The sequence below is a fragment of the Nyctibius grandis genome, chromosome 2 (assembly GCF_013368605.1).
Source record: "Nyctibius grandis isolate bNycGra1 chromosome 2, bNycGra1.pri, whole genome shotgun sequence".
In the NCBI taxonomy this organism is placed as follows: domain Eukaryota; kingdom Metazoa; phylum Chordata; class Aves; order Nyctibiiformes; family Nyctibiidae; genus Nyctibius; species Nyctibius grandis.
In genome coordinates this window covers 122,846,379-122,863,438 of record NC_090659.1, presented here as the reverse complement: position 1 = coordinate 122,863,438, position 17,060 = coordinate 122,846,379, and the positions used below count along the sequence as shown (strand labels likewise).

The 17,060-nt window shown below is 40.2% G+C and overlaps 1 protein-coding gene across 3 annotated transcripts in view; it reads right to left on the bottom strand.

Moving 5' to 3' along the window:
- The window catches only part of TENM4 (teneurin transmembrane protein 4), a 359,290-nt gene that overhangs the window by 142,835 nt on the left and 199,395 nt on the right, over nt 1-17,060 (bottom strand). For all 3 annotated transcript variants that reach the window (XM_068395558.1, XM_068395560.1, XM_068395561.1), the window contains 3 exons: nt 11,795-11,896; nt 6,935-7,129; nt 2,502-2,702 (listed from right to left, as the gene is read on the bottom strand). In XM_068395558.1, coding sequence (XP_068251659.1) covers nt 2,502-2,702; nt 6,935-7,129; nt 11,795-11,896 — 498 coding nt within the window. The remainder of the gene's footprint in view (nt 1-2,501; nt 2,703-6,934; nt 7,130-11,794; nt 11,897-17,060) is intronic.

The following is a 17,060-nucleotide window of genomic DNA, read 5'->3' as shown; positions in this document are numbered from 1 at the left end:
CACAGGTTGTCTATGGAGACACAGGCTAAGTGATGTGAAAAAAGATAATATAAACAGGAAACAAATCACTGCAATATTATTATCTTGTGAAAAACCAAGGGTTTTATCCAGCGATCTGTGTTCCTCTAAGATTCCTGCTAAAGGCAGGTGAAACCTATCTACTTAGCTGAAAGACTGAGTCTAAGGTTCAAAAAGTCTAGTATTACTTTCTATATATGACAATCCACAGACTTTCACCTAGATGCTGCCATACTGACTGATAGCTTCTAAGTGAACAGAGCATACTGCATTTCAGATAGGTATTAGTCCTGACTTCAAGGTGTTAAGAGCTGGAAAACCCCCCTGTGCCTTCTCATTTTTTTTCCTGTGTTTCCAGATGTTTACGGTGTTCTCAGGGTCTGCTTCTCAATGTGGTTTATGAAGGGGGCTGTCCTGGGCACTAGCCCACGTAGGCACAGTCCTATAGATTTTACTGGGATTGAACAGTCCTAACTGCTTTGCTGAGCTGAGGTTGATTTATGCAAGTACTTAATTATCTCACTTACTAATTCTCCTGTTCTGTTCGTTCCTGTTTTATAGGACAATAAAAATAAGACCCCTTTAGTCCCTTCTACAGAACCCCCATCCCACTGGGTTGGGCAGTATGGTGTTATGTGTACTAACGTTCTTGCCCACTCTATTTTAATCATGCAAGAAGAGTACCACACATCCTGTGAGTAAATCTGTCTTTCAATTCAAGTCATCAATTCAGTGGAAAGGTCCAGGTTAGAAATGGAAGTTTACAAATCACCTTAGCTGTGATTTTAGCTGTGAGGCACAATAACCTGAATGTTACAAGCACCTCGGTGAGGAAAAAGGTCTTGGAATGATGTTCAAGTTTGTCTCAAATAACCTCACACTGCCAAAGAAAGTTTGCACTAGGTGGATTTATAAAAGCAGTATAAGGAAAGCTTATAAATCATCTGTACATGACCCTGCAGGTTAACATAGGGAAAGTTTGCATATAGAAATGAACATTATTCCAAATCCATCCCTGCAATCCCCAAACCTCCATATAAACTCAGAATAATGACTCAATTATGAACTATGCTACAAAATCACTAGAAATACCCTACTACCTTTCCCCTTACGGTGGTCTTATAAATGAACTCATAGAGTATGGAACTGAAGATGTTAATATGGGAAAAGGAAAAGCCTGACACCAAATTTATCCTCCTGTCACTGCAGGATATCTTCCCTCCCTACATCTGCAAAAGTTTTGATCAACTCATTTTTAGCCCCAGGCAAGTAGGCCTCCTCTTTGCTTATTCTTCAGTTTAGTCAATTTTACTTTATGGCAAGCTTCCTAACATCTAACCCAAATGATGATTGTCAAAAAGGTTTTCTTTTTATATCCCTTGTGCCAGTTTATTCAGTTTGTCCCATCCTTGGAAGTTACTCTCTTAAAATACTTGCAAGCCATTAACCTCATTTTCTTTACACATGATAGTAATTCCTCAGTGAAAATGTTGTTTACGTAATTTTTCTACTATAGCCACTCTCCTAATAGGTTTTTTTTTATGTCTCTTTGCTGAAAATTCATTTCATTCCATTGTCTATACTGAGCTGCCCTGGATTTTTGGCCTAGTTCCACCCCAGCTGGGCAAGGTAAAGAAGTTGTTATTGCTGTGGTCTCTTGCTTGTGAGCACAATATACAGTACAAAATCCAAAAGACTAATTTTCTATAGGTTCTGACTATTTAATGTACTATAGCATTTCTCAGTGTGGCATCTAAAAGCTAACTGCATTTGGAAGAAAAGGCTCCTGAACAGTTCTTCTTTAGCCTTCATTTCAGATACCTGATGCAGATTTTGAGCAAGATGCCCGTTCAGCTGAGGAACGAAGGAAGGTCACAGTCCCACACCTTTACACAAAACTGCCCATAAAAATCTGTCTTCTTGTAGGTGCTCATACTATTACATACTTCTACTCAGTTAACTTGTTTTTAACTTGATAGAGGACAGCGCTTACAGTCCTTTAATACAAACCTCATGCGACACTCATCCTCCTTTAGCTGAGCCTAGAAAAGTACAGCCTTTAAATTGAGAAGGGAAATGAGACCTGAAGGATTGCCACCTCTTCCTTCTTGTTTACAGCCACCTAAAGAATATTTAGTCATCTCCTAAAAACCAAAACAGACCCTTTGGTGGCTACTGGGATTCATCAAGAACTAACACCAGCACAAGCAGTTATACATAGACCATCAATTACTTTCATAGCAATATAATGAACAATAGCAAGCCTAGGTGGCTTTAATGGGGTTATTTATTATATTACTCTATGCTTAGCAAGGGAAGCAGAATTATTTATGTAGTTGAGCTATGGCATTTCTGCTTCCAGTCATGCCCTACATGCGCTTTACTGGAACACATTTGTAGCAATCTTTTTGCAGGTCTAAGTCTGAATATTTTACAAAGTTTAAATAAAACAAAAAACAACAGTAAGTCACCGCTGACATTACCGATTGAGCAATCATGTCCGGTCCAGTTGGGATCACAGCTGCAGAGTCCAGTGTCCGGGAGGAAGGTCCCGTGACCAGAGCATTGGTCCAGACAAGTGGCTCTTGGGGTCTCACAGTTTGTTCCTCCCCAGCCAACCGAACAGTGACATTCTCCTCGCACGCACACGCCTCGTCCCGAGCAGGTAGGATCCATGCAGTCCACTACATGTGAGAAGGAAGAGGCAGCAGACAGGGAAAGCAAATGGGAATTTCAGTAAAAAAGCTACCAGACTGCCATCTACACAAACTTATTTATACAGTATTTCAAGGCTCCAACCAGAAAGCAAAGCCCCGTTCTGCACAAAATAGACGCTTCATGCAAGAAGACAGTGTCCCAAAACGGCAGTGAGACCTAAAACACTTACATTAAAAAAAGAGAAAAATTTAATGATTAAATCCATTCTTTTATCCAGGCCTACACTAATAAATGATCTTTCCAGTAAGAACAGGCTAATATCAATTAAGAATACAATAAGAATAATACTCTTTTACACACATATTGTGCCTCCATTTATTCTATTAGTATAACCTATATTACTATTACTAATGAATTCAAAGCTGAGCTCTAGTTTTCTGAGAGAGAATTTTACACAAAAATTCAGCAGAAGTTGACATCCTTATTCAGCAAACTACATGCTTAAATTGAAGAAAGTGCTGAAATCCATACAGGTTTCACAGACACTTACATAAATTTCACATCAAACATATCCTTGGACAGTTTTCTAGAGTAAGGATTAAAACAAAATCATCTATTTTTGTCTATTCGTGTTCTTCTGCTTTTATTTTTTATCAATTAATACTCTTTTTTAAATGGCTTTTTTTTTTTTCTGCAAAGAGGCACTTTCCTAACAAGATTGGAGTCCATTCAGTTAGGTGTACGGTACAGCAACGTGCACCAAAAGTTCAGATATGCTGCTGCCTGATTCCTGAGTTAGTTACATGTTTTGTAGGCAACTGTCAGCTCCTCTGCCCACGGGGGAATTTCACCCAGCAATCGAAAAACATGAAACGCACCAGACACCCTCCCAAAAAAAAGGACTGGAGGAGTTGATCATCTATTTATATGTAAAAGCATATAGGATAGGCTAGAAAAATTCTTCCCATCTCTTGAAATGGTGCGTGGCAGTGCCCTGGGGTGAAGTGACAAGTGTCAGTCTGGCTAAGCAGCAAGAGGAAAGCAGCTCCTGGCTCCGATACACAAGAGCAGAACATGGCCACTGTACACACAGCAGGCTTGCGGTTCATTTTTTCCTCCCCCCTGTAAAAGCTAATAAGAATCCCAATGACCTGTTTAAGATCCAGAAACCTTAAAAGGAAACACAACAGCTGCTCTGATAATTCCCTGGATTCTCAAAATCTTCTCAGTCTGACAAGTAATGGCTCAGCAATTACTATCCCAAGGCATGTGAGAGCATTTTCTGTTTGATTCCTGGAGTCCTGCTCGTATCTGGAACAATCCTTGAAAATTGTAAGAGGCTGGAAAGGATGAGTCTATAAATCTCCTTCACTGTTAGCGAGCTGGGAGCTAGGGTGCCAATTTTAGCATGAGACCCTTGGAGCCCTGGCCCTGTTCTTTCTCAGCAGTAATAAGTACGAAAGGGACTAAGAAACGGACTAGCAGCAGCCTCGTACGTTCTCAGCAGATGGTTTGAACATAGAGAACAAAGATCACAGGCTAACTGACAAGAGGCTACCTCCAGGCAATTAATCATCCCCTCTGAAGGTCAATTGGGAAAAAGGTGAGTTTTACAGGGGGCTCCATCAGAGGAGGCAGACAATCTGCTATCTCAGCTCTAACACAGGCGATTATAGGAGGGGAATGTGCATGTCAGAACCCCCCATTTATCATAATCCCAAGACCATTTTTCATGTTGAAATGAGCCCTTTCAGAAAATGTCACACACAATGGCTACTTTAATCTCAGCCTCACTAGCTGTATCTCTTTAGGCTTTCTGCACCATCGGAAGGGCCCTGGGACAGGATTACGGGCTTCTGCTTTCTTCTTAATCAGTTGCTTAGTGGATTTGGAGTACAATGGTATGTTTTTTAGGGAGTTCTGCTTGACAAATTTAGCTGCTCAGCTCTGGGAGAAGTGGAGATGGTGAGCAGGGCAGGAGGGCAGAGCTGACAAAATCTAGTATGCTTAGAAAAAAAGAAAAAGAAAGTGTTTTGCATATATCTGTGTTGCTGCTTGGAAAATGTCCCAAATGGTCTAATTCTTGGTTGGAAAATGCCCCATTTATAGTTCAGCCTTGCGCAGAACCTTTGCCAGGGAGATAAATCATGCAGCAAGCAAGGCTAGTGCCTATTCTACACTTTTCCCCAACATGCTTCATGCTTCATTGGTCACACAAGTTATTAGGCTTATTTGGTACCCAAAGAGTAACTTCTCATTTTTCACTGCTTAAATCTGCTCCCCTCTCTTTAATGTCTCGGTGGCTTAACCCACGCCTTATAAAATATAGGCCAAAAAACTAAGGAAGGAGGAAAGAAAAACTCATGTAAGACTGTTGGCTAATATTTTATAAACATTGCTGAACTTCTATGGTGGAAAAAGAAAAGACAGAAGAAACCCTGGAATGAAAGCCCATTATAAACATGGACTAAGCAGTGAAGTTACAAGAGCTGAGAAATAATAAAAAGTAATCAATACCAGATGGTCCTTCTTAGAAGAGAAATTAAAAAGTAAAAGCAATTTAAAAAATAGCATAAATCAACTTTTTTTACTAGATCTAAATATATATATACATATGTCCTGAAGATTTCCCACATGGCATATTTCTGAGTTACCTCCCCCCTTCACAACACAATACAAATTATGCCTTGAATGTGAAAAACAAATGCACACTTGGAAAAACACTAAACAGCCCATAATAAAAATCATGTTCTCTTTGTTCTTCATTCTTCTTCAAGTTTTTACCTAGTGGGACTGACACTGTCCCCTGCTACAGTGATAACATAAGATAACTGAGTACTGTCTGGCTTTGCTGCTTTAAATGTGACCAGGGAAAAAAAGTTCCTGTTAGAAAAAGCACGAATCTCTCTCTGATTTACACACATTAAAGACATCTAGCTGGAGGTAAAATCAGGATCTTTTCATTTCTGTTTATCCAGCAAAGAGATAATCTAGTAAATACAAGGTCTAGGGAGATACTTTAAAGATAATTCAGTAGTCACCATCTTTGCGTTTTGCATGCCCCACGGATTCATTGAATTGTGCTTTCTTAAGCCAAAATGAAGCTTTCTCAAGAGATGCCTTATTGTTACAGAGCTGATACTGTCTTCATCTCTAACATTTACTGACACTGAAGCTATGTTACATCAGAGGTGTCCCACTCCAATACGTTTAACGCATCAAAAGAACTGCTAGATTAGATGCCATTTCAACGTCTGAATCCAATTCAGCCTATTTTCATTGTCTGTAAAATAAAGCCATTTCAGATAACTCTTTATCCTGCATACATGAAGACGACCATAAGTTAATTCAAGCCATTGTGATTCTTATACATGTATCAAATGGATGTCTTAAGTCTATCAGGTGGTGCAGAGGTCTTATACATGCATTTGGAGAAGCATAATTTAGACATAATTATTTTTCATGACATCTGCATAGAATTTTGAGAATAATTTTCAGAAGTGCTGAACATTATTCTGTAACTCAGGCACTTTTGGATGTATTTTTATAACTGTCCGAATGATTTGTACACTTACAAAACTGCCCATTTTTTCATCTAGCAATAAGAAGCAGTCACAGACTCAGGAAGATAAAGGTTTATGGTGGCAGGTGACTTCCTACACAAAAAGATTAAACATAAGTGCTAAAAGGCACCGTACTTCTGAGCCACAAATCTAAATGTAAATGAAAAATATTTGGGGGCTAATGTGAGAAAAAAGCTATGGAAGAGCCATTAAAATAATATCTGATTTTGAAGCAGAATTTAATTCAAGTTCTGAGTATTTCTAAGCTTTTAAACTTGACAAGAATCAGGGACTTTCTCTCACATGCTACCATTTTGTGTATGTAAGCAACCGAAATTGCTTGGCATAACATAGCAGAGAAGAAAGCACTGTAAAAGTAATTATACATTTAGATGTGTAATTGGAAACGATGCTTTAATAAGAACATTTGAACACATGATTAGATGTTCTGGTCTTTCAACTAGATTTGTCTATCTGAAGCATTTGATGGCTTTTCATCCAATTATTGAACAAATATGATAGCTAACGACAAGTTCTTACAACATATCATTTTTATGTTGCATCCATCTATTGTATTTCTAAGGTGCCTATTACTGTTCTGTTTAAATGCCCGTCCTATTCTGAACTGCCTCCATCCATGTAATTATATAACGACAATCAAAGAAAAAGGCTAATCGTATGTATCTTGCAAATACCTTCTTCACAGCTCTCGCCTTTGTATCCTGGGTTGCAGATACAGGTCCCCATGATGCACGTGCCATGGTTATTGCAGGCAACATCAATGCACTGGTTCGTCGGGACATCACATTCTGCTCCTTTCCAGCCACTGTGGCACAAGCACCTCCCCTTCATGTACTGCCCGTTTCCACTGCACAGCACTGGGCAGGATGCTGGGGAAAGATAATAGAAATCACATTAAAACACAACTGTACACGGTTCTCACTTCAAAAAAAAGAGCACAAGAGTCCAGCATGGGATTTATGTTCTTCATAGACAGTGTTCAGTGGGATATGTTGTTCTTTTCTTTGCCAAAACCAATTATTTTACGTGGATGACACTCAGCTGTTAGCTGTATTCTCCTATGAATATTTAAAACAAACAAACAGTGCTCTTGAGTTAGAACATCCCCTTGCTTTGTGTCTCCGACACTTTTTTTCACTAACTAAATTGGGAATTTTCTTGTATTCTGACTTTTCAATATACTGGTGTCTTCTTTCAGCAGCACCACTGACCTTGGATTGCTTATCACTATCCCTGACACACTGCCAGACTTCATACTTTCCTTGACACTGCCTCTGCTGTGGACCTTAGCTGTACACAAATCACTCCCCTGTTTTTCTGTTGTAATTCTCAACTTCACGGGTTTCAGTTGCTTTGCTCAGAGTCCAGAATGCCACTTTGAGACTACTTCCCTGATTAGCTCATGTCGAGCCATCAGCTGAATCTCCAGACCCCTTTTATGGGTTAGCACCTCTGCTGTATTCCATTCGTCATCAGACACAATGCAAAACTGGTCACTGGTCTTTCCAAGGTCCCTGCAATAAAAGTTCTTCAAATCTATCCTCTGATCCTTATGTGTATCTAAAAAGGATTTTTAAATTGTCCTTGTTTCTGGTGAAGTTGGCTGATTCTCAAGGCCAACTAGCTACAGGATTTCTTCCCTGTGATAAACGGGAGAAGAGGAAGATGACAAGCTCAAGCTGTGGCATGATGGATCCCAGGATTAAGCGTTTTCTCAGCTAAATTTGGAAAATGTCAGGCAGAGTGGGATGGGAGGAACCGAAGGATACAGAGCATGCTCCCCAAGGAAGGAGAGGGCATCAGGGCTCTGATCAGAGCTTCGGTAACTGCTGCTCTCTAAGCTTCCTTCAGTTTCTCTCTGATCATAGAATCATTTCATAGAATCATAGAATCATTTAGGTTGGAAAAGAGCCTTAAGACCATCAAGTCCAACTGTAAATGATGATGATGCCTTCTTCCTTTTCCATTCTCCACACCTGCCACCTTATGCTCCTTTTGTCCTCTGTTCTGATTTTTGCAAGGAAGCTGCTGATTTCTGTCCCTCAGAAACAAAAACCTTCCCCTGTTCACTATCCATTGAAATTTCTTCTTGCTTAAGCCCTGTTCTCTTCAATTTCATTTTGCTGAAACTCAGCTGCAAAGATATATATTCATGTATTCAATTTCATATATTAAATTCAGACTTCTCTTGTTCACTGTTGCACATCATCCTTAGGTGGGAGCAGCTGGGTTTCTCATCTGGCCCTCAGAAAGGCAATTCATGAACATTTTTATGCAGGACAAATGCAAAAGGAATATTCCAGTCTGCTGCTTAATTCAACTGCATTAGGCATGTGATGAATACAATGTACCTCTTTTGCTTTGTTCTTGACTCTGAGTATACATGGGAAGAGGTATTAACATGGTTGAGGGCAACGTTCTTCTCCTTCTCTTCCTACCTTTTCAGATAGTAATCTTACAGTGCCCATCCTGTGGTGTTTCCATGTGTCCTTATAGGCAAGTCAAGTGTTACAGAATTATAACAACCTCAATACAACACAAAGCATTGCCAGCTCTGACTGTTAGGCCAGTTTGATATGCAGTGGACTATGTTTGCCTGACCAAGACAAAAGAGGTCTAGAAAAGAAAGGAATTTGGCAACTGTTATTACTAAGGAGCCCTCTGTTCACTTTAAAGGAAGCACGTTGCAGTGGTGTGTTTCAAGTGCGTCATTTGCAAGGAGATATCTACCTATACAATACAAGACATAAATTGTTAAAGATACACTGTGCTGTGTATACGGTTCACAGCAAACTCACTCTGTAATTTCACTTTTCAGCTAGACTGATGGAATTTTCCGCCCCCCTGTCTCAAATTTCAAATGCTCAGTAATGGAGCCTGTTCTTTCAAGGCACTGGAAGAGGACAGTCTGCAGCTCTTTTCAACAAGAAGAAAGAATAATTGCCTTTAACCAGTAAGAGGTTGCTGAGAAAGAGTTACATGTTTTCTGACAAGACAGCTGATCACCCAGCACAAAATCAGATAAATTACTGGCCATCTGCAATAAGACCAGTACTCTACAGAGCTCTCTATGGAGAACACCTTCACCATAACCTGGAAAGCGCCGCTGCAAATGTCAAGGCAAATGGTAAGAACAAGACTTCCTTTGTAGCATACCATAATGGATAAAGACAAAACAGGTTTCTGGATTTTTTTCCACTGCCACTTGGGCAACTATTTTCTGTATATAAAGATATATAATTATTGTTTGATCATTCAGATTCCAACAAACAATATCTAAGATGCTGACTTTACAGTAATTCTCTAGTGTGGTTATGGTAGCAACAACCCAAATGCACACCACTTTTCCTGTAAAGTTTATCATCAGAGAATAAGATCATTCATTTGTCTGTTCACTGTATACAGAACTTTAAAGCACCATCTCCCATGTTCAGGTAGGCCTTCAAAAGGCCCGTGAATATACCTCTGGTGATTGGTTCTCATTTACTTGGTTTAAAATTATTGGTTAATAATACATCAACAATTGACCATTATTAAAACCAGAAGGGCTTTCTGCTCTACAGTTTCCCACCTATTTGGATGGTGAATTACAAGGCTGAATTGAAACAAAGGAACACCCAGGAAATCTATGACCTAGAAATCTTCATGTGTGCAGGGACCTGCTTATTTAAGGATTACTGCTCAGTACGGGGACCGATATACAGCTGCAGACAGATACTGTAGCAGCCTTACACATGCCGCAGTTACTGCCCTCCAAGGGATTTGTAGGTCAAAAGCAGCATCTTAGATTCCCCTGAAAACCAACAGGAAGCCAACGCTGGAGCCCTTGTGTCTCACACTCATGGCAAGATGATCCATTTAACAAGCCCACTGGGTGGAAATGCATACACAAATAGCATTTTGACACTCCAGGTATTAATCTGTCCTCCTAAAGGCAGAGAGTAATCTGTGATCTGAACCCAGATAATTCTGAACCAAAAGACAGACTCGAATAAAATGTGGTTCATATCAGACACAGTAAGCACTCTTGTGAAATGGGAGATATGCGGCTCCACAAAAGTGCCTGAGAAAGCTAGGTCTACAACCCATGAAGGGAGGTAAGCTCCTCTGAAAGGGGATTCAGAACAAAAGTTTAAATATTCTGACTCACAGTGAAGGAGCTCCTCCTTCTCCACTGACTCTACAGGGAACCTTTGGGGGAACAAACCCTGAACTTCTGCCCCTACCTAAAGTTAGGAGGTGTGAGTAGGAATACGCTGTGGGAGATGGAAAAAACCTCCTTTGTCTCCAGCTCTAGGGATTTGAAAAGGAGCTTGGAAATGCAAACCAAGTGTAAGAAAATGCAAACCAAGTGTAACCTGAGTCAGCAAGAAGTTTGACATAACAGCTCTCAGGGATGCAGACTGCCACATCCATCTTACTGGGCTGTGAACTCTGAAACACCGCTGGGGTTTTAGCCTGGACCACACCGCCTCAGCAGAGAGCTCCCCACCTCCCTGCAGGGTGTGCGGCCATCCTTATCTCTTGGCTGGGCCACGGCGATGTGACGCAAGCTCAGCTGGAGGAGGACAGGACGTGGGGTTGGACAGAGTTTAGCTCTCCCTCTTGGGAAGGAGCCAGCCTGCTTTGCAAAGAAGCAATGGGCTGGGGTGAAGACCTGACCTGTTGCCTTAGCAAAGCTCCTTGTGTGGGCACTAACTTTTTACACTACCTCCCTCCTCAAATTTATAAATCTGCACTTCGTTTGTTGGACTGTTTCAGCCAAAAAAGGCCTTGAAAAGGTTGATGCATGGAATTCCAGTATTTCCCACATGCAACATTTTGATTCTTGGTCTGAAATGTGTTCTTACTAACAGTACTTCAGTTTGGTTTTTAAATGTTTAAATAACCTAAAAATTTCAGGTCAAATGAAAATCCTTCCAAAAAGATTTTTCTGCTCAAGTGAAAAGTATTTTTAATAAATTACATTGTTTGCTGGAGTAAGCCTCCTTCCCAGCCATCCCAATGTTTTCACTTTTGGCCAGAGTATCCAGTTCTTCCTGCCATTACTCCACTCCTAGCCTCGCTCTAACCCTGCCCCACTCCCCACAGCCGGGCTTTCAGCGATCATTCAGAGCTCAGGCAGACTTCCAAGGCCTGCAGCAACGAAAAAGGTACTTAATTTTTGTATAAACAGTGTCTTAAAAGAAAGTATCATTATAGGGCCACACAACAGAATGACAGAGTGGTCTGCTAAACAAACAATAATGCCACATTTTTAAGTCATGTTTTCTAAAGTCTCTCCTGGAAAGAAAATTCCCAATGTGACATTTTGCCTGTCCATATGCAGCTGGGGGCTGTGTTGTTGCTAAGGTCACAGCAATAAAGACTGGTAACAAACAAATCCACACATCCAGCCTGTTTCCATTCTACTGCAGCATCCCCAAGCTGGGTGAGGTGTATTTTGCAAAAGGCACAGGCATGAATATCATTTCCACAAGAAAAATGTTAATCGAAGGAGAGAGGGGAAGAGTTAATCAAGTATAAATTCCTACCTCTGCCACAGTCAGGCCCCAGAAAGCCAAGGAAGCAATGGCAAGTCCCAGACACGCAGTCTCCATTCCCATAGCAATTACTGGGACAATTATCCACTGATTCTGGAAAACAAAACAGAATTCAGATACTTCTTTAGGCAAGAAAATACCTCTGAGTTTGGGAGGGCTCTGGATGGCAGGACAGCTGGAACCTCAAAGCAATTGCTGCTCTTGGGGCCGAAAGCATTAGTCTGAGCTCCATGAAATGGCACTCATCCATTTACACCAATGGACAACTCAACCATAACACATTAGTGTGGAGTGACTGCAAATCCTATGATTAAATCACAGCCGCTCAGCACCCACCAGGCTTTGTCCTCACCCAGTACTTGAAAACTGCTTATTTTTCCAACCATTTTCCCTCTTTGAATTTATTGGAGAGAAGCAATACACACTGTTCTCATGGCAGAACAAGCATCTTTGTTCCAATTTGGTTGGCTCGGTTAAATGAACTTGGGGCATTTATTTGTGCCAAACAAAGCTGATCTATGATAGAAAGGTTCCCCAATGAATTTCACTGAACACGGACCCTCGGTTCATCCTCTCTGTGTGTTGACGGATTATTTTTAACCGTATGTCTTCTGGTTTGTTCTACAATAACATACAAACAGCCCAAAGTAATGGGGCTAATATTGTATCTTGGTGGAACAGGAATGGTACTATTCCACACTTTCTTCTGTTTCTAGTTATCATCTTAAATTCCCTGACTTCGGCAAAAACACTGGCTATTCATCTTTCAAGGAAAGTTAACAGGTAAGCAAAATGTTATCTAACACTTTTATTTTGAGGGCAGTTCAGAATATTGGGACTAAAAATTATCTTTCGTAAAAGAAGAACACAAGCTGGTAAACATTACATATCAAACAGAGAATGAAAATAATTTTATTTTCTTGACTAAACTGTGAGTGAAGATTGAGTAAATGTGAGTGGCGCTTGGAAAGATGATGGAATACCATGGTTCATTCCACACTACTATTTCACATTTTCTCTGAGGGAGATGAGTATCAGGTTAAAACTGGATTCAGTTATACAGGAGGGGCACTGGTGGTACATCTATCATGGAGTAGGGTGGAAATCTCAGCCATGTGAATAATGACTGCGCTTTCACAGACGCACTTCACAAGTGCGTAAACTTCCTATCGGTGCAAGTGAAGAGAAACAGCTGCAGCAGAGATGTGCAGATTGGTTTCTAATCACAAATGAAAGGAAGCCTGTTTCTGCATAGGTATTCTCCAAACAACAGAGGTTTCTGAAGGACATTTTAAACGATGTGGTGTAATCATTCATAAAGGGTAACAGCAGTTTTAAATAATAAAGCGAGTTTCAAGCATTTACGTTTTAAGTCTTGGCATCAGACATCTCACAATCAGATGGCTGCATGCAGCAAGGAAGGTGCAAGGAAGTGCTGCCTGTTTTCTAATACTTAAGCTCTATAGTTAAGCAGATGATATTCACTTTACAGTGCATGGAAATACAATCACAGCGTGTAGTCAACACTTTGGGCTTGAGCTGCCATCCTTATTCCAATCAAATAGCAGCAACACTTCCTAGAATAAAGAAATAGCAACACAGGCCTTGTGCATTTATACTGATATTTAAGTATACTAACTCTCATCTAATAGCAGGTATAAACACAAGTCTATCCTGTAAATGAAAAACTAATATTAGCCCGTATGCATACAAACTTCAGAACTTTGTGATGTTTTACTTTCACTGCTGAAAGCAAAAAGAAAATTATGCATTTTTTCTGTATGCTTTTTTTTTACAATGTTTATATTCTTCTTGTCTTCAAGAAATATATGCATAAATTTAGAAAAAAAGTTATTTATTGATGCACGTACACATACTTACACATATTAAGAACATACAGAGTGTGAGCACTGTGAAACAAGATAATGAGACGGGCAAGGAGATTTAACAGCTCCTGCTGCTGAAAGGGTCAATCCTTTTCCTCTAGGTACAAGTCTAAACTCCCTCTTCTTGTGCTCGTTCTGGCACTTGTCAGACCCTTCAATGAGTTGGTTAAGCTCAAAAGGTGGCAAAAAAAAATAATGCAGCAGTGAAAAAAACAAGTGAACTGTTTTCTACTGTCTGAAAACTGGGAGTAGAAGTAGGGGCCATGCTATTCAGCATCAGCACAGTACTTCGACATCTCATGAAACCTTACCCCCACACTGTCATGCTGGGTCAGGTCTGCAAGCTGGAGCAACACTGCGCAGAGGTTACACACGCATGACCTTTGAAGTCAGTGGGAATACCTATGTCAGTGCTTGATGCAGGACAGACTCCAAATGTTATGACAACACCTACAGTATATTAAAAACTTTTCTTGAAAGCTCTTTTAGAGCTTTTGCTTTAAAGGACTAAATTGAGTCTTTGAAAAGGAGTAAAGTATCCATACAACTTCCTTGATATGTTTATGTGTGCAAAATAATAAAAAATCAAAGCAACATCTACAAAGCAATGTAGCACCAGGCATGGCAGCTGTTCCAAAGTGCAACAATGCACCACATCAGCTAAAGGCTAATCTTTGTTACTGGAAATAATATTTTGCATTTATATTGTGGTTCAGCTGATTTACTTGTGACATCTAGGACAAGGCAGGCGAGACTCAGCACACCAACTAGATGTCTACTGTAAGTTAAACTGAATGACTCTCACCCACTATACTGACTATGTATAATGTGATCCAGAAGTCCAGAGTGACCACAGAAATGGAGCATACCTGTGTTTAGGTAACCAAACTTTCCTGACTCTTAGGGTGAATCCATTTAATGAACTTTATTCCAGTGGTGCTTCCTTTCTTCCTCTGACTAGTTCAGATGTAGATATTGTCATCAAAGACACCTATAATTAGTCAGATCTCATCCACAGTGACTGACACTAACACATATCCAAAAAATATTCACGTATATTTCGTGGTTCATCTACAGATCTGGCATTTTACTTCACAAAAATGCAGTGATATGCACACATACCACTTCATATATCACTATTTCCCAGAGTCTTCTTGCAAGTGTACCCTAACTACATCATACCATGTTGTGGCCAACACAAAAGCAATAAAAAACAGGCGAATGAAACCTTCTTCACTGAAAAGTGAAGAAAGTACCTTCTTCACTGAAGCACCTCAGCAACTAATTGTGGCCTGACCACCCCATACTATTAATAATAGACTAGGTCCTTAAAAATCCCTTCGTCCTACTTCATTTCTTTCTCTGATGCTTCTTGTTTTTCTAATACAGCTAAAGTAACATTTCTAACGTGTTCTCTTTTTACACGAGCTCACTTTGCCCTGGAATAACCTGCCTGATAGAGACAAGATGAAGTGAAGAGGAAAAGAAACTCTTCCCCTCCAGTGGCTGGTGCCACTTAACGTTTTTTAGCAGTTAAGGATACTAACTTCCCTGGTGTGACTCAGGGTGATTAAGGTCTCTGCACACTTCCAAAAGTTCTTCACTACTGAGAATGAACTCTGAAAAGCGATGAAGATTCATGCAGTAAATATTTGTCTCAAAGCTGCTCCCAAACAGCTCAGAATGTATTTCCCTAAAGGAAGTGTTAAATGAACCTGCTTTTTTTCTCATGAACTCCAGAGCTAACGAGAGCAAACAAGGCTTGTGACTTCGGCTTGTGAGCAACAAGTCTGAGATCTGTGTGTGCAACACCGAGCACAGTCCTACTTACATTCTTGAGTACAATCACAAACTGGAATTTCTGTTTACTTTGAAGATTGCAGGCATTAGCAAGGTGTACTCACTTAAGACTTCCCATAAAAACCTCTGTATTCATCCCAGGACTGAATTTCATTTCAGTGGTTACAGGCTGCACCAGTTGGGACAGCTGAGTTGATTTTCTGGCCCTTCCGAAATGTACACATAACGTGTGCACACACATCCATGCACACTGCTCCAATACCTAAATTTCAAACTAAACAGGAGGAGGTGGGTGACTTGGTATAAGAAATTAGGAAGTCGTGATGGGGGAACCCTAGAAAGAATGAAGAATCAAATTGTCAGATTTTCAGAATCTACGCCTTAGTCAAATTATTATCTAAAGGCGTTTAGATGATAGAAGACAGCAAACTCTTTAACATTCAGGGAGCCCCTAAGTTAGTGGCATAAAGCGACTGTCTGTCTTTTATGTATGTCCACAGCCAACATTTCTACAGAGGTGACAAACTGTCAATCAATACATAAAAACAGGCCACTGCAATTATGGATGGGTTCTAGTCTCCATTCTACAGCTCATTCTGTAAGATGTTCATGTAATTATAAGGATATTTTCCAATATATACAGAATTCCATATGGTGTTTTATGAATAGTGCCATGGGAACTGCTTTAGAGAATTATGGCAATGTTTTGTTTTGTTTTGTTTAATTGTTAAAATGCACTGTGAGACCACGAACAATTCTCTTTTAGAAAGAGATATATGTTCTCTGTTTTCAGTCTGACTCCCACGGCTTTCTCTTGGCTTCTAATTCTCTGAAGTGATCTGATTTACACCAGCTGGTAAGGGCATAGATTATTAATTGGAGGGTCAGCCAATGGATGATGCATTTTGCTTTCACATGGTTTTGCTATCGTGTCCAAAGAGAACATTGAAAATGGAGTTCAACAACCAACAGCAGAAGGAGCAAACCTTCTGAAAGCAAACAATTCACACTAGGGACAGACCTGCAAAACTTGAGGCGGTGTGGCTTCTAATGGGGATTGCAGAAGCTGGTGTATGGAAGTAATTGTTCTGCCAGCTTCAAAATCTAATTATCAACTGAAAAAAAACAAGTAATTTCCTGTATAAATATTGTAAACATCCAGATCTCCTCTGAGAGAAGGAGTAAATGACATAATGAGACACATGGTCTTCAGATCCACACTGAAGATCTCTTTTGGAGAATGGTACAGAAATGCCTTATCTGACATAGCGGGTCCCTGCCCTAGTCCAGCCTACCTCACTCTGGAAAAGGAGTATGTACAAAAGTGCTTCTAGATTCATAAAACTGAGAGATGGAAAACATCCATTAGGTGTGAAATCCTAGACTTCTTCAAGAGCAAAACTCTTCTTCTGAAATACTCTTTAAGGTCCTTCCTGCTCAAGAGCTTTAATTATCAAAGCAGAGAAAGAAACAGATCATGGTCTGGAGCAAAACAGCTTTACTTCATGCACCACATTGACTTACAGCTGCTGAGGATACTCTGGAACTTTTGCCATTTGTCTCAGGGGACA